The sequence below is a fragment of the Doryrhamphus excisus genome, chromosome 14 (assembly GCF_030265055.1).
Source record: "Doryrhamphus excisus isolate RoL2022-K1 chromosome 14, RoL_Dexc_1.0, whole genome shotgun sequence".
Classification (NCBI taxonomy): domain Eukaryota; kingdom Metazoa; phylum Chordata; class Actinopteri; order Syngnathiformes; family Syngnathidae; genus Doryrhamphus; species Doryrhamphus excisus.
In genome coordinates this window covers 19051017-19069343 of record NC_080479.1, presented here as the reverse complement: position 1 = coordinate 19069343, position 18327 = coordinate 19051017, and the positions used below count along the sequence as shown (strand labels likewise).

The 18327-nt window shown below is 43.5% G+C and overlaps 2 protein-coding genes across 5 annotated transcripts in view; one reads left to right on the top strand and one right to left on the bottom strand.

The window, feature by feature from the left end:
* The window catches only part of fbxl2 (F-box and leucine-rich repeat protein 2), a 26578-nt gene extending 18743 nt beyond the window's left edge, over positions 1–7835 (bottom strand). Inside the window, exons 1-5 of one of the 4 annotated variants that reach the window (XM_058047311.1) lie at positions 7798–7835; positions 7487–7537; positions 5566–6894; positions 4360–4479; positions 1408–1746 (exon numbers count right to left, since the gene is read on the bottom strand). In XM_058047311.1, the coding sequence (XP_057903294.1) occupies positions 1408–1437 (30 nt within the window). In that variant the 5' untranslated portion in view covers positions 1438–1746; positions 4360–4479; positions 5566–6894; positions 7487–7537; positions 7798–7835. Of the gene's footprint in view, positions 1–1407; positions 2018–4359; positions 4480–5565; positions 6895–7486; positions 7538–7727 lie in introns of those variants that run through there. The other 3 variants (XM_058047310.1, XM_058047312.1, XM_058047313.1) reach the window with 3 other exon arrangements.
* On the top strand, positions 5581–18327 carry LOC131101905 (sushi domain-containing protein 5-like). The gene is made up of 5 exons (XM_058047309.1): positions 5581–5758; positions 6685–6862; positions 14369–14478; positions 14609–14797; positions 15474–18327. The coding sequence occupies exons 1-5, from the start codon at positions 5698–5700 to the stop codon at positions 17147–17149; spliced, it is 2214 nt and encodes a 737-aa protein (XP_057903292.1). The 5' UTR covers positions 5581–5697; the 3' UTR covers positions 17150–18327.

The window sequence follows — 18327 nt, the reverse complement described above, 5'->3', positions numbered from 1 at the left end:
GGTATTCAAAAATGATCTATTGCAAAAATGCTAGCCAAAGATCCCCAATATGACAGGAGGTCTCTGCTGTTTATAAGGATCTGTGGTAATAACATGAGTCAAAGATCCTCTATTTTTACAGAGTACATGGCCACATTGTGGTCCTTAAAAAGGACCAGCTGCAAAATTGCAAGTCAAAGATCCTCCATATTGGACAGGAGGTATCTGTTGTTTCTAAGCACCTACTGTGATGGCGCTAGTCAAAGATCCTCTACTTGACTCGCATTAAACAAGTAACAGGAAAGGACTGCAGTCATCCCAAGGCTTTCCGTTCCAGGTGTGTGACATGTCGTCCAATGCAACCCGTTCTTTAAAAAAAGATATGGCTCCAGCGCCGTGGCGCTCCGCTTCCTTGCGCCAGCCGAGCGACATTCCCAAGCAGGGAGTTCCTCCGTGCTGTCACGCTCCCTTTTCTGTTTCCTCGACAGTGCGCCCACTCCTGCGCACTGAAACGCCATCATCTCAGGTGGTCCGCCCCCACCTTCTCCAGACTTAAGGTGAAGGTCAAGCACACAATGATCACTCTTAGAAGAATCTCAGCAACGTGGAATCCAAGGTGGAATCCAGTGGCCAAACAATGTCCACTGACGACAGCGAGAGCGGAGTGTTACAAATGAAGGCATACGGTTAGCATCACAACAGTATGATGCAGTGCAGCGTAGCAACAATACAATAATAAACATAGCTGCTAGCCCGGTTATTGAGTTATTACGCCATACAAGGTACAAATTGATGATTGGCTCATCGATTTTATAGAACAGCGTCTGTCCAAACGCTTCATTGCAAGATCAATGCAATGTGGTGCAGCTTGTGTTGACATCACAACTCGATATACTGCCCACCTACGAAGACGTACATCCCATAATGCCCATAATCTACACCCTAATCTGGTGTTTATTATGTCATACAGGTTGGCCCCCCACTGCTCATAAAGGTTAGACTGGGTCATGTGACACAATTAGCATTTGTCAACAATACATCATGTGTTGACAAGATTTGCCTTGACTGTCATCTCATGAAGCAAAATGTCCGTCAGTGTGTCTGCGAGAGAAAAGAGATCCAAACGCAGCTTGTGTTGACGGTACGACTCTCGATATGCACCCCACCTCCGCCCTCCCCACTGGGAGCCGGTCACCTGAGGCGACCGTGGCCGCCAGCCTGCCCCCCCTCCCCCGTCCTGACATGCATGTTGTCGGAATCGTAAATAAAGAACCGAATCCCGTGGTATATATGTATATATAATGTAGATAAATATGTGTACAAACACTGTCAGAGACCCGCCTACGAACACCCAGCGCGTCGCTTATGCAAGCCCCACTCCTCCCACGTCTGGCCGCCGAGGAGCGATCAGTTCGGCGGCTGTCCTACCTCGAAGCGGCCCTTGGTGATGCCGTTCATGTCTGCGGCGTCCCTGCTCGCGAGCCGCGTCGACCCCGGCCGAGCCGCTCGGCGCAGCTGTCTCTGTCGCCGTTTTATTTTCGCTCCGGTTTAGGCGGTGGTGGTGGCTGTGGTGCGGGAGCCGAGCAGTGCCGAGTCGAGCCGAGCCAGGGTCCTCCTCCGCCTCGTTTCCTTCTCCTCCTGCCAGCCGCAAGCGAGGCTCCCGTCGCCCGGGCGCTGTGCGAGGGCGCTGTGGGTGCTCCGGGAAGGCTGTGCACGTAGCTCTTTTCGTAGGCCGGCGGCTCCCCAGCTCGCCGTCTCATCGCAGGACTAACAAAACAACAATAATAACATGGACGCTCTGTCGTGTGACTTCACTTCCGCCTCCACCGTCCACATCGTGACGGTGAAGGTGAGCTTTAAAAGGCGAACTTCGCTCTTTAAGTGGACATAAAAAGACACAAAGCGGAGCCCGACTGTCGACCACCACAAAGCGTCCTCTTCGTTTGTCACTCGTCGGGAGAATGAAACCACAAAGCCAGTCGACGTTTTTTCTGTTTACTTGCAGTCCAGGAAGAAGGGGGCGGAGCTATGTGACGTCATCGCAGAGGGACGAGCCCTCGTGGTGGATTTGTTTTGATTGCTGCGTTTGGTATTTTCTTTCAAGTTCGACTCTCATTTACTATATTTCATGTTTTTTGACCAATTTCTACCTTTGATGTATTCATTTTGTGCTGTGTACCAATTTTTACAATAGACTTTTATATTTTGTCTTCTTTTTGTCAGTTTTTTATCAATTTTCCACCCTTGATTTTAACTTTTTATTATTTCTTTTCTCATTTCTACATTTGATAGCTACACCAACTTCTACTGCTGATGTGCGGATCGATACTGAAATATCGATATTTCTGATACCAGGCCTAAAATTGATTCTCAAATCAAAATATCGATACATTCCAGGTAATGTTGGTCTGAAACGTTTGTTGAAACGGTGACAATGGAGCCATGTGTGACTTGTGAATAAAGTTTAAATTCTTATAGTAGTAGTAATCATTTTTGTTTGTTTCTAGCGCGCACGGCGGCCACACAGCTAGGAGACCCGAGTTTGATTCCACCCTCGGCTATCTCTGTGTGGAGTTTGCACGTTCTCCCCGTGCATGCGTGGGTTTACTCCGGTTTCCTCCCCCATTCCAAAAACATGCTAGGTTAATTAGCCACTCCAAATTGTCCATAGGTATGAATGTGAGTGTGAATGGTTGTTTGTCTATATGTGCCCTGTGATTGGCTGGTAGAAAATGAATGAATGAATAATGAATGCACAGCCAGCACCAAATAGGGGTTCCAAATCCATACTCACTGAACAACATGTGGAGCATTTACCCAATTCCAAGCAAGACAAGTTTCGGACTACACAGCGTATTACATAAACGGTACCTTACTCAATTTTAATTGAACACCCCTGTGCTGTAGACTATAAACAAAGCTTCTTCACTCAGCTGACACGGCATGTTGCAAATGCGTCCAGCAGGGGGCAGCATGACCCTCGCTACATCCAGTATTTCATGTCTTCTCTTCATGACCCTCAGAGCATGTCACAAGGCCTCAAGAGTCACAAGAGCGCTAGAAAATAATGTCCGGTTTCCTATTTTGGGCGCCACGTAGGTGCCAAACATACTCTCCAGCTGACCATTTGCTGAGGTCATCGCGGTGCGTTCGGGTGACACTTTTGGGGCTGAAAGACGCAGCTTTCACACGTCCGTGTTTGTCCCGACCCGCTTCCGCCCGACCACTTTAAGGTTTCATGTGGGGTGTTACCGTGGAAACCATGCCTCGCTTCCTACCTTGCTGACCCGCGTTGCTATATTGCGAGCTTCCTGTGAGTCAATCACACACACCCGGACGCCACCTCGGGCCGCGCTCTCGTGGTTGACAGCGCGGAGTGTGTGAGATTACACACGTGTGTGATGTTTTAGTGTGCATAAGACCAGCAACGCCCGTCAACAAAGCTCACGCTGCAAACATCCTTCTCAGCACCGCCCGCCCCAGAAGCTCCCCAAATCACTTCTAAATAAACATTTCACATGTAACAGTGCTGGTATGGACCCTGAACACACCACCGCTACCCGCATGGAACATTATCTTCCCCCTGATCCCCCCTGCGGCAGAACAATGGCCGCCATCAACGCCATGGTCACATGTGGTTATCTCTGTTTCCATACTGGAACACACACACACACACATACACACCCAGAGGAGGAAGAGAAGGTTTGATCAACGTAAAGTGGACATCTTCATTAAGCTTATTCTCCTAAGGATTAGCTTCATTTGATGGCAACCAATCAAGACTCGTCTTCATTTGACTTGTGGCCCTTTGGTGATATTTACTTATGGGGGGGGGGGCTCATTACTAACATGATTTATGCCAGCCAATTAGCAAACGAGAACAACGCATCATGAAATATTACACAATATTATCATAAAGGCATGGAACAAAATGACGTTTCTTCATCTTCTTCTTCTTCATTTGAATGCCTGGCACAACTTTATTTGGACAAACGGAATCATGACAAACACAAATTTTTGGTCAGTACGATGCTACAGCTATCGATGTAAGAACTTCAATGATATGGGTCGAAATCATGGAAGTTGCCAGATGAGCTATTTTTTGTTATGATCATGATATCTGTCCAAACTAATGTACCTTTAGTTATAGCAGTCGGTCAAATGGATCGATAAACTGAAGAAACATCATTTTTTTACATGATTGTATAAATAAATATACTGGAATATTTCATGATGCAATATCGGCCGCCATAAATCATCATAAATAATCAGGTGTGGACCATATTAGGACTGGATTAATGGATGTCAACATGGCGTCCTTCTCTTTGGATGCACGGTTACACTCTCACAATCATTCCCCCGTCCCTCACAGGATGCTACCTTATCTCTGATTCGTTGTTCAATATCGTGGAGATCTTGTAGTGGTGCCCCCAGGTCGCTTCTGGCCCCACAGGAAAGAGTCCAGCGGTGTCAAATCAGGCGACATCCGGACCGTGACACCTGGAGATTCAAAGCAATAACATGGTCACCACTACGGTCCCCATAAAAGACGAAAACACGGCATTGCTCTGAGAGTACAAACGACATGCTCATTCCATATTCCCAGATGATCATCATGGTTGATGTTGTGGAAAAAATACAGTCCAACAATGAAACCGTTTCAAGACCAATCTTGGCAGAATAATCCCAGAGTAGAAGAACAAAACTTTTTGGAACACTTTAATATTTTGGAGACACCCATTGACGGGGTCATGCCCTCCTGATGGCTAAAGCTAAGGAGCTTTCTCTTCTTCAACGTGGTGAGATGGTGGAGCTGCCTAGGTTGGACACAGTAAGACGCTCATTCTTCATTTTTGGAAGAATCCTCAGCATTATGGAACAAAAAAGTCAAGTGGTAGACCCCCAAAAAATGACACTGATCCGATGGGCTGTCCGTCAAGACACGAAGTGGTCCTGGACCTGAATGAAGACCCTTAGTGGTGCAGACTGCAGCACAATAACCAATAATCAGATGCCACTCAAAGACTTGGTGTCCTTCAATGCCACAAAACTGCCCGTTCAGGCTTTGGAAGGGACATTCAAAGGTGATGAGAAAAAAATGTAACCTTGGCGGTCCAGATTGCTTCCAATGTTACTGACATGATAAGGAGATCCCAGTTTTGTCAGGGGGTGTCGGTGGAGTTGGGAATGCTTCGTCATTAAAGGTGAAAACTTTTACTTTTGTGACAGCAGTTCACCTCGTGTGGACGTTCCAAATTGTCTTGCTCAAGGGTGCTTCTGCATGCAGCAACCTCACATTTTTTTCGGTAATAATGTTCCAGTCCAAGAGCAGGAAGAGGAGGAGGGATTGAGCGGCCTCCTCCTTCTCCTCCTCCTCCTCCTCCTCCCACCGGGACTTGAAGCCGTGACGTGTTGGACTCACGGCAACATGCAACTTTTCACACCGGCTCTCCATCTGCTGGCCAGGGCGACTATTTGATGGGGCGGACGCGTCCCGCTTCCTTTGCCTCATCATCACCGTCATCACCACCACCAGCATCATCATCATCATCATCATCATCACCACTCCTCCCTGCCCAGTCTCACCTCTGCAGCCTCTGGAGGAACGTCTCGTCCTTCTGAAGCCTGAGAGATTGACTTCCAGGATACGGCTCTCACTCTTTGGACGCTTTCTTTTCGGAACTTGGGACAAAGGTGACGTTTATTGAGGGTGAAAGGATGCTGGGCCTCTTTGGATGCTTTTCTTGCCTTTTCTTGGCTTCTGTTGTACATGCGGACGGTGAGTACAGCAAGAAAATGTGATAAATTATGGCAGAAATCATCTTCAGTAGCTTTTAAGTGAAGAATGACATGCAATCTAACATCTTTTTGGTGACTGTGCTATCAAAGACAAACATCTTTGATCTTTTGCATATATGTATTTCTTTATATTTCTATAAAGACCAGTGCAGTCACCCCTGTGTGTGTTTGGCACATCCTTAATGACGTGTAAATGAGGTGCTAATTACCGGGGAAATGCAGTAAATGGCATCTAATGAACAAATTAACAATAATTCACTTCATTTTGGATGATAATTTGTGGTTAAATATGAGAGGCGCATTTGGACACATATTAGTTTAGTGTAGGTTTAATACAAGAATTAAGTGTATTTTAGAAAAAAAGGCATTTTTTTATATTTGGGACGTGACACATTTGGGAATGTAATGTTTTTAAAAAGTAAGTAATTGTATTTAATCAATGTATTATTTATTTTTATAATCACTTTATTGAAAAAAAATTGGAATGTGAGAATTTGGGAAAATAATATTTTTTAAATGGTAAACAATATTATTATAGAGATTATTAAATAATTAAAAATAAATATTAATGTATTATTTATTATTTTTGAAATTAATTGTAATTCGATTGTAATAAAATAGATGTATTTTTAATGTAAAAAATTTTAAAAATATTTGAGATGTGAGACATTTGGGAATTGTCCGTTTTTAAAAGGTTTCATTTGTTTTATTTAATTGTTATATTTCATAATCTATACAAAAAATATGTTAATAAAGGTAAATGCTAAACTATTTTCACTATTTACCATGAATCTCTCATCTGAAAGAATTGTTGTGGGTTTTTTTTGTACATGTCACAGATAATTTTGTCTATTAAAAAGTGCAATAAATAAATAAAATGTTTTTTCCTTCTCTTTTTCTCTGGAGGCCGAGTGTTCGTGGTGGAGCTCAGCAATTCCTCCAGCTTTCTGGGTTTCAGGGAGGCCGAGCGGGCGTGCGCCTCTCAGCAGGCCCGCTTGGCGTCAGCCGCCGATCTCCGCCACGCCGTCATGGAGTGCTTCTTCTCACTGTGCACCCGAGGGTGGCTGCACGGTGGCACCGTGGGGTAAGAAACCCCACACACACACACACCTTGCTCTGTGAAGAGGAGCGCCATGTTAGCAGGCTTCCAGAGAAGTCAAAGGTCGTGTGTGTGTGTTTGTGTGTGTGTGTGTGTGATGAATGAAGTTGAAAGGAGGCAAAGGTGGCCGTTAGAAAGAGGACAAGCGTAACAAAGCGGTGAAGGGAGGTAAAAAGGAGCGAGGAAGGCAGGGAGAAAAGGCTCCTCTGTTCCTTCCTGGAAGGGGCGGGGGTCTGAGAGGGGGAAGATTCTGAGGCGGGGTGTCATGTCGACAAGCGCCTCCATCACCGCGGTAACGTGACATGTCTTAGCATCACAAGCAGACAGGAAGGAAGGACGTTCAACAGGATCATATTCTTTATGCTTTTACTAACACTGCATTGTGTGTAGCTTTAATGCTAATGAGCTGTGATTGTCTCTAAGAAGTACTATCTTGTACTTTATCCACTTCACTCTGCACTTGTCTAACGTCATGGACGCCATACATCACATATATCACATATATCACATACAAGGACTTTCCAATAAGGGCCGTCCTACCAATACGTTAGTGTATGCTGCTAGCAGCCAGCCAACCAATATAAAAATAACTCTGTCCAAAAGTCTTACTTTTCTTGCTTTAGTGAAGCTTTCTTTACCATGCAGGTAGCTGTAAGGTAGCTGTAACATACAAAATATACAATTACTATCCATAAATGTACATGAAATATGCTAAAGAAGTAGCTAGCCAAAACACAAGCTAGCTAACAGCTACAGTACATCACACCATCCACTTGACAAACACATTCAAAATAATAATTCAGGACTATTTGAGATGGCTATTTGAAGTGTTTTTGATACAGATACTCACAAAGACGAAAGTTTCCCAAGTTTTAGAACAAACAGAGCTTATTTATGAGCTTTTCAAACTTCATTTCTACCTTTGCTAGCTTGGGCTTCACCGAGAGAAGAAAAAACGTCAAAGATTGTCTCGACACGAGAAGAGCACTCACTGTTGCTGTCACTGAAATGATTGTTTTGGGTGAAGACGTCTCACTTTTAACAATAGCTTTTTAATCAGTTGTACAATACATTTTAACATATTTATTACCAACTATGAACCAATTTATACATTTTAAAACAACTCAGAATTCACATGAAAAAGTAACATTGCCAATTTCTTGTGTTGTATTGCATATTTGATGCATATTTCAAGAAAAAACTGCATTTCAGCTTTGTAATGTAGGTGAAATGCCACTAAAATGATATTGTTTTTCACTTTATTCTGATCGTTTTTGTTTCAATTTTCCAACTACGTCACTTCATTATTTTCGCTTGCAAATTTTCTTCTTGTAATTATAAATGTATTCACATAATATTTTGACTTTATTCTAATATTCTAACTTTCCCCCAACCTAATTTTCCAAAAATTCCAGATTTCTCTTGTTTTGTTTGCTTCTCATAATAATAATATTATTTTCTCTCATTAACATTTCAACACAATGCTACTTTAATTTCCTCATAATATTATTCTTCTAAAAGTGAGATTTCATATCATTACAATGTTATGAATGCGGACTAATAAGATAAAATTACTGTTGATTTTCCTATTTTATTTACCATATTATTTATTTTAATATTTGTATGTGTGTGTATATACGTATATATATATATATATATATATATATATATATATATATATATATATATATATATATATATATATATTAAAATATAACACATATATATATATAATTTATACATATATATATATACATACAAATATAAAAATAAATAACGTAATAATAAATAAATAATTATATATATACACATATATATACATATATACATATATATGTATATGTATATATATATAGACACTATATGCATAAATACTGTATATATACATATATAATATATTTATATATATATATATACAACAAATATAAAATTAAATAATAAATAATATGGGAAATAAAATGGGACAATCAGCAGTAATTTTATGCACAACTTTTTTTTTTATATGGCCGGGTCTTTTTTTTTTTTTTTTACAATTTTTATACAATTAGCCTCAAAATCTTTTTTTAAAGATGTGTAGCGAAGCCTGTTTTTTTAACAAAGTGGTGGGGCGGGCTCATCTTACTAGGGGCGGTATGATACGCATTTCCATGTCCATTTCCCTTCCCTCTTCATCAGAGCTCCAGGTTTTCTTTTAAGATGTGTAGTGAAGCCTAAGGAAGGCAGTTTTACTGCAACTTCAGATTTGTCAGCTGTGTTTTTACCAACATTAGCAAGGAGGATTAGCAATGTCTCTTTGAGCTTGTCTAATAAAGAAAAATGGAGAAATAGCAAGTCGATTATTGTCCATGATGGAAGTCGAAGTTAGCACACGGCCTCAAAATGGCGACGGGTATGCTTCTTCCCGGCAGCCACACCCGCCTTCCCACCCGGCTGGGATTGTTTCACACATCCTCACCACGTTTCTCACCGCGTCACCCATCCGTCTTGTCCGAGATCTCCACCTCTTTTCCACCCGTCCCTCATCGGCGTCTCTGTGGGATGTGAAAATGGAGGTGATGGAAGGGCTCGCTCAGAGGAACGTTATCGCTCTTATTCTTTCTCGGCTTCTCGTCGTACCTTGGAAGACTGAATTCCTCTTCTGCTGCAACCATTTCCCAACGGGAATCACGCTGCTAAGTGCTAATAAGACGTAGACACCTATAGGAAGTGAAAATGAAAGGAAACAAACCAGCTATGAAGGCGTTTTTTGTGTGGCCTTGCGTCTCCGTTTCAGGTTCGATTGCTTCTTCCACACCAAACTCATCCGAGCAAGCCTTTTGAGGACTTGGCTCTGGAACGACAAACAATCCTGGTGGGATTCATCATGGTGCTTTCATGAGCTGGCAGGAGCTCATCAAATGTTCTGCTTCTAAATGTGGAATGTATTTTGAGTCATGTGACCGTAACCAATGACATCACCCTCCACAAACCAGGAAGTAGCCTCAACATGTAGCTTACTGTACATGTTCCTGCGGCCTCAACATCCGTGTCTGAACTGTCAATCATGATGTGGCTGTTGCTAGGGCAACCAAACAAGTGTTAGCTTAGTGAGGTCGCACACACACACACACACACACACACACACACACACACACACACACACACACAATGTGATTCCTGTGGAAAAGTCGTGCATATTGTCCTGCTTTTTTTTGTTGTCGTCTGTGTTTTCACTTGGTGCCCGCGTTAGCGACGCTGGCGTGTCCACGTTTTGCCCTTATAAGCTGATGTTGCTGCCGCAGGAAGGCGTGCGTACGTACGTACGCTGTGACTCACAAGCGTTTCTCACACTCTCACCGCCTTGCCGCTCACATTCCTAACAATAACACACAGGAACCATGCTTGGATACTTAGGACTTTCTTTCAGCATTTTCACCACCAGAGTTGAGAACTTTTGGCTTTTGGATTCATAAAAATATACTTTTCAACTGAAGCGAATCAACGCCAGATATCAGAAGACGACACGCAGGCAGGAAGGGACCTGATTGGTTGGACACAACAGGGATAGGGCGTGGCTTGTTCATAATAGCTTGATGATGATCTGCTGTTTTTAAGAACCGAATGCACAAAGAACACTACTCAAAGATCCTCTATATGACAGGAGCGATCGGCTGTTTTTAGAACCTACTGCGAAAACGGTGGTCAAAGATCCTCTATATTAGAGGAGTGATCTGCTGTTTTTAGAACCTACTGCGAAAACAGTAGTCAAAGATCCTCTATATGACAGGAGTGATCTGCTGTTTTTAGAACCTACTGCGGAAACAGTAGTCAAAGATCCTTTACATAACAGGAGTGATCTGCTGTTTTTAGAACCTATTGAGAAAACTGTCGTCAAAGATCCTCTATATTACAGGAGTGATCTGCTGTTTTTAGAACTTACTGCGAAAATAGTAGTCAAAGATCCTCTATATTACAGGAGTGATCTGCTGCTTTTAGCACCTACTGCGATAACAGTAGTCAAAGATCCTCTATATGACAGGAGTGATCTGCTGTTTCTAGAACCTACTGCGAAAACAGTAGTCAAAGATCCTCTGCATAACAGGAGGGATATGCTGTTTTTAAGGACCTACTGCGAAAACAGTAGTCAAAGATCCTCGATATGACAGGAGGGCTCAGCTGTTTTTAGAACCTACTGCAAAAACAGTAGTCCAAGATCCTCTGTATGACAGGAGGGCTCTGCTCTCTGCTGTTTTTAAGGACCTACTGCGAAAACAGTACTCAAAGATCCTCTATATTACAGGAGTGATCTGCTGTTTTTAGACCCTACTGCGAAAACAGTAGTCAAAGATCCTCTATATGACAGGAGTGATCTGCTGTTTTTAGAACCTACTGCGGAAACAGTAGTCAAAGATCCTTTACATAACAGGAGTGATCTGCTGTTTTTGGAACCTACTGCGAAAACAGTAGTCAAAGATCCTCTGTATGACAGGAGGGCTCTGCTCTCTGCTGTTTTTAAGGACCTACTGCGAAAACAGTACTCAAAGATCCTCTATATTACAGGAGTGATCTGCTGTTTTTAGAACCTACTGCGGAAACAGTAGTCAAAGATCCTTTACATAACAGGAGTGATCTGCTGTTTTTAGAACCTATTGAGAAAACTGTCGTCAAAGATCCTTTATATTACAGGAGTGATCTGCTGTTTTTAGAACCTACTGCGGAAACAGTAGTCAAAGATCCTTTACATAACAGGAGTGATCTGCTGTTTTTAGAACCTATTGAGAAAACTGTCGTCAAAGATCCTCTATATTACAGGAGTGATCTGCTGTTTTTAGAACCTACTGCGAAAACAGTAGTCAAAGATCCTTTACATAACAGGAGTGATCTGCTGTTTTTAGAACCTACTACAAAAATAGTAGTCAAAGATCCTCTATATTACAGGAGTGATCTGCTGTTTTTAGAACCTACTGCGAAAACAGTAGTCAAAGATCCTCTATATGACAGGAGTGATCTGCTGTTTTTAGAACCTACTGCAAAAACAGTAGTCAAAGATCCTCTATATTACAGGAATGATCTGCTGTTTTTAGAACCTACTGCGAAAACAGTAGTCAAAGATCCTCTATATGACAGGAGCGATCTGCTGTTTTTAGAACCTACTGCGAAAACAGTAGTCAAAGATCCTCTATATGACAGGAAGGCTTTGCTGTTTTTAGAACCTACTGTGAAAACAGTAGTCAAAGATCCTCTATATGACAGGAGTGATCTTCTGTTTTTAGAACCTACTGCGGAAACAGTAGTCAAAGATCCTTTACATAACAGGAGTGATCTGCTGTTTTTAGAACCTATTGAGAAAACTGTCGTCAAAGATCCTTTATATTACAGGAGTGATCTGCTGTTTTTAGAACTTACTGCGAAAATAGTACTCAAAGATCCTCTATATTACAGGAGTGATCTGCTGCTTTTAGCACCTACTGCGATAACAGTAGTCAAAGATCCTCTATATGACAGGAGTGATCTGCTGTTTCTAGAACCTACTGCGAAAACAGTAGTCAAAGATCCTCTGCATAACAGGAGGGATATGCTGTTTTTAAGGACCTACTGCGAAAACAGTAGTCAAAGATCCTCGATATGACAGGAGGGCTCTGCTGTTTTTAGAACCTACTGCGAAAACAGTAGTCCAAGATCCTCTATATGACAGGAGGGCTCTGCTCTCTGCTGTTTTTAAGGACCTACTGCGAAAACAGTAGTCAAAGATCCTCTATATGACAGGAGTGATCTGCTGTTTTTAGAACCGACTGCGAAAACAGTAGTCAAAGATCCTCTATATGACAGGAGGGCTCTGCTGTTTTTAGAACCGACTGTGAAAACAGTAGTCAAAGATCCTCTATATGACAGGAGGGCTCTGCTGTTTTTAAGGACCTACTGTGAAAATACTGATCAAAGATCCTCTATATGATAGGACCACATTGTGGTACTTTAAAAACCTGTGAAAACACTAGTGGCTGCATGGCGGCCACACAGCTAGGAGAAGACACAAGTTCGATTCCACCTTCGGCCATCTCTGTGTGGAGTTTGCATGTTCTTCCCGTGCATGCGTGGGTTTTCTCCGGGTACTCCGGTTTCCTCCCACATTCCAAAAAATAACATGAGGGCTGTATTGTTTTTAAGAACCAACTGTGGATTTGTCCCGCGTGTCGCCAGTCCAATATGACTGCAGTGTGGGATGCCGAGTGATATTTTCCATGCGTGTGTTGGTCTGCATGGGAAGCAGGAATGCGATAAAGTGTTGCCGCGTCTGCTTCTGATACGCTGCAACAATATTTGAACCAGGAGCTGAAGAATAAACGCCGGGTGTTACTTAAACCAGTCGAGAATAAGTGATGACCCTTTTGAATTCTGCCTAGCAACAAGCAACATGTAACAAGGTACCAGAAAAACAATACAAAAGGGTGAAAATGTGTCCAAACAGGCACCGATACTGTATTACCCGGGCACCATCAATCATCAGAAATTTGGTTCATAGCTTTCGGGGACTGATAAGCAGATGTGTGTAAAATATGAGCAAGATTGGTTGAAAAACATGGTCAACATTAAGCACAATGTAGGCGGGACTTAGGGAATAATCGCCCGAAGTCATTAATCATGGAGCATTTGTAATGGTAATGGTAATGGTTTCATTTCATTTGAACATGCATCAGATTCCAATTGAGTGCATCCCATAATCAGTTCCCAGTTCCACATGTCCAAAAGGAGTAGGAAGAAGCAAAGCTTATTAAATCCTACCCCTCCATCTGGTACTTTTACAATCAGGAACTGTTACATTTGTTCACTTCCTGCTTTCCTAATATAATTTAAGTTATTTTTTTTTACTTTATTTTATTATAATAAATTAAATTATTTAATTAAATAAATTAAATAAATTATTGTATTATATATAATATATTATATTATATTTTAAATTTATTTTTTGTGATATTTTTTTTGATATGACCATACAATGACATAATGGGTATGCTTGTATTGTTTCTTGAATTGGCTCATCGTTGTGCATTGTTTGAGGTCCTTACTCAATCCATTCCATAGTTTGATTCCACATACTGAAATACTATGGCTAGCATAACGTAGTCCTAGCATAGAAGTGTTTCAAATTCATAGTTCTTCCCTGAGATTATAGTAAGTATGGATGTATTGGATTGCCATTTTTAAGTAATTGGTTATTTTTAGCCTTATGCATTATTTTAGCTGTTTGAAGGTGAACTATATCAGCAAGTTTAAGTATTTGTGATTTATAAGGAGTTAGTATGTTCTCTGAATTATCCTTACTGACCTTTTTTGCAGTACATTTAGCGAAAAAGGTCAGTAAGGATAATTCATAATTTGTCTAAGAATGATAAACATTATGATACTGTATGTGTATGACATTTATGCTAACATGTCTCACTAAGCATTTTCAACACAATTCATGCTATCTTTATGACTATAAACATAGTGTATATTTATATTATCTCCCTATAGGACCACTGTGTGTAATTACGTAAGCGGTTCGCTGAAAGCCGTGGACATCAGAACAGAAAACGCAACAAGCGACTCAACGCAGTTGAATGGCTTCTGTATCAAAGACAAAGGTGAGCAACCACACACGGAGAGAACCAACCATGGAGAACCATCTTCATGTCGTTGCTACCAAAAGCTGCCGTCCAACATACGGAGATACTTGCTTTGTTTTGTTGTGACACCATCTTTGTTGCCCAACAGGCGTGCCGTGCGGCGACCCTCCGTCTTTCCCCAACGCCCGCCTGCAGGGTCACAGCGGCTTCGAGTTGGGCGACGAGCTGCTGTACTCGTGCGTGCCGGGCTACGTCATGCCCAACGGGCACAGCGCCTTCAGTCTGCTGTGCGATAGCTGCGGGGAGTGGTACGGACTGGTGCAGATGTGTGTCAAAGGTACAATTTTTTTTTTTTTTTGGGGGGGGGGGGGGCGTTATGACGCGGACTGGAGGTTAACTTTGCGCTGTTAGCGCTGAGTGTTGACTGGTCTTTGCAAAACAATGTCCCGCTTGTGAGTCGGGACCAAAATGGCTGCAATGGCACCTGGGTGCAACATGCCATCGTGTGGCCCGATGTGCGGCGAAGGTAGAAGGGCGCAAGAAGTCGTCTGAAGGCCAAAGGCTGTCTTGGTGCGGGGGTAGGTCGCGCAGATGTTAGTCACCGTTGTGTTCCCAAGAGGGCGTCTCGGGATCGAACAAATGATGCAACCAGTACCGTTTGGATCTAGATTGTTAACTTGATTGTAGACTAGATTGTAGACTTGATTATTAGCACTACGGACACAGAAGAACCCGTGTAACACCACCAGAACCACGTTCCACCTGGGTCCAAACCGGAGTCCGCAATGTTGAGAGCGCTAGCCATCGAGCAAAATGGAGTAATTAGTAAAATATCAGGGAGTAAGATTTATCACCACATTGACTGATGACTTGATGATGTACGTACCCCCAGCCCACAGTTTGGACAACCCAAATCAGATCTTTCTATTTGACTCTCCTCGTGATCCAAAACAGACATGGTCCTCACAAACCTTCATTGTTCGGAACTGATCTCTGTCTTTGCATCCACGCAGATTCCACAGAAGGTCACATGGACTACGAAGACAAGTTCACGTATGCTGAAGAAGAGCACCACCAGAGCGAGGATGACGGGCGCGTGGAGGCTCATGGAGGACCCCAATCAGAGGAACCTTGGGGTCAAGAGCTGCAAGACATGAGCTTCAGCATCAAAGAAAAGCAGCCAGAAGACCGCGGTCAGCAAGAAGTGGAAGATGTAGACCATACGGAGGAACAGGCCCTGGAGGACTCTGCGGGGCACCCCGGTTGGGACGAGGACAGACGTGAGGTAACGACAATCCCCACAGAAGCACCCGTCTCTCTTCTTTCCCAGAAACATCGCTTTTGGTTCCCGTCGGAGACCTTCCAGCAGCAGGAGGAACATCTCGTGTCCGTGGATCCAATCACTCAAGATCCACAGAGGCCCTCCGGGGGCCAATCGGAGGAGAGCAAGGAGCAGGACGGGAGGACGCATCACCAGGACCAAGACAGTGTCGAACACCATGAAGATGAAGACCACCACCAGGGTCAAATAGAACAACACATTACAGATGAGGAACTGGAGGACCGGAGCCGCTACGAAGACCACCCTGATGACCATTACGATATGGGCGAGCATGAGGAGGAACGCGTTCGTTACGATAACCGGCACGATAGCTTCGAGGAACATGAGGACGACGTCACTCACGATGGCGACGATCATCAAGAGCGTCCAGATGGTTCTGAGGAGCGTCTAGACCGAGACGACCATGATGACAATAAGGAGGACCATTTGAGCCATGTGGATCACGAGGACCATACAGACCATGAAGATCAGGACATTCCTGAGGATCATAATGACCACGAGGACCGTCATGACCAGGATGATCATGATGACCACGAGGAAGATCATAGCGACCATCATGACCATTTGGACCATGTGGATCACGTCCACCATAAGGACCATACAGACCATTATGAAGACACCAACGCCAACGACGACTTCGATGATGGAAGGAGAGATGACAATGACAGCTACGAAAACCACAACAGCAACGAAGACCATCACGATGACAACGGTCACCAACGTGTCGTCTTCTCCGTAACAAGCGAGCGAACGCAGAACATCACCCAGGAGGAACCGGGACAGGCGGCCACCACTGATGACTCCTGGCTGGACGGGCACCCGGTGGCAGTCAATGAAGATGTGGTGAGGGAGACGGTTGCCAAGGCGACCGACAACCCCAACGAGGTGGAAAAGAACATGCCTGAAGAATGGGAGACCCCCGCACCAGACAATCACGCATCATCCTCAGATTCAGCATCCTCCCAGGAGTACGACACCCAGCAGGTGGTACCCACCCACTCCTGGCGGCTGGACCTCACCCAGCACCCCGTGTTGCATCACGGCCCGGGGCGCGACGACGCCGTGGTGGAACACACGCTGCACGACCTTCCCGGCGAAACCGGTGAGAGGGGCAAAGTGGAGGGAGAAGCCGGGGAGACCATTTGCGTCGGGGAGAGCTGCCCACCACCGGGTTCCGGTAGTCGGGGTCCCACCGTGGCGGCCGTCATCGCGGCGGTGTGCTTGGTGGTGGCGGCCGCCGTGGTCACGGTGTGGTGTTACCGTCAGCGACAGCAGAAGAGCTCGGTGTACGAAATGAACGGGAAGGGACAGAGCAGCCAGCAGATGGAGATGCAGCAGAAGGTCTAAGAAGGACGAAGGGAGGGACGGGGGCAGAGACATTTGGGAGGAAGCCACCCCCTCGGGAGAAAATGAGACGGACTGCGACAGAAATAGAAAAACAATGATCCTCGGAAGTTGAGCACGGTCTGTTAGGTTTGGATTTGGTAGATCCTATTAGTGTAGCTGGGAAAAAATCCGTCAATGGGAAAAAACACAAACACATAAGTTTTCCCCGAGTTTGGAATGTCACTGATTCCACTGGAAGAGGGTACGCAAATCTCCCAAAACAAGTAAACAAACATTCCCTTCCTGTTATGAAATTCTTCAAATTATCAGGATCTACCATATGTTCTAAATTGTAACTTTTTTGTCTTATTTTTTGTTTTCAATGTTAGCTGCCTGGCTAACAAACGGGACTACAACCCTCACAAGTATTTTCAATACTAAAACAGCACCGTTGGATATACTTTGACATAGTTAGCTTGCATTAGCATTAGCAATTAACAGTATAGAATATACCAAACACAACAATCAAAGTATATAGCAGACATAATATAGAAAATAAGACGTTAAAGTGCCGAATAACTGGAGTCTGAGGGCGGGGTGTCGAACTCGGAATCGAACTTTATTCTTTTACAGAACAACAACTCACACTACTTACTCCGTGAGACTTAACATGACACTGAATAACAACAACAACAACAACAGAGCCCCTTTCCCTCGCGCTCACCCCTCCGGGTGGCAATTTCTCCCCCGTCAATAGTTCCGGGGTGAATTATGTTCCGGCAAGTTAGCACTACAACATTATAGAGACCATCAAAATAGTTATTTTGCCTTATTTTGTTCCATTAAAAAAACAATTATAAAAAATTGCCGATATAGACTCACAAAATTCGTTGTTGTTCATTTGTTTCTTTAATTCCGGGATTTTTTGCGGTGGATATAACCACATTCATACCTACGGACAATTTGGAGTTATTAGCCAATGAAGCTAACATGAAACCGTAGTACCCAAGAACAAGCGGAGAATCGAACCCAGGTATGTGTGGCCTATATGCTAACCACTCTTTCACTGTGCGACCTAGTCATCTTTAGACTCCTATTACCCGGTGTTAATATAGTGGACATAATAATAGAAACTAAGACATGATACAGACTCACATATGTTAGCATTGGCAGAGTTCCTTCCTGTTGTTTTTTTTTTT

What these genes read in the sequence shown, in the direction of transcription:
- LOC131101905 (XM_058047309.1), top strand. Translation starts at nt 5,698, where the DNA reads ATGCTGGGCCTCTTTGGATGCTTTTCTTGCCTTTTCTTGGCTTCTGTT. An exon ending in CTTCTGTATCAAAGACAAAG is followed by an intron (nt 14,479 to 14,608) that starts GTGAGCAACCAC and finishes GTTGCCCAACAG; the next exon opens with GCGTGCCGTGCGGCGACCCT. An exon ending in GGTGCAGATGTGTGTCAAAG is followed by an intron (nt 14,798 to 15,473) that starts GTACAATTTTTT and finishes GCATCCACGCAG; the next exon opens with ATTCCACAGAAGGTCACATG.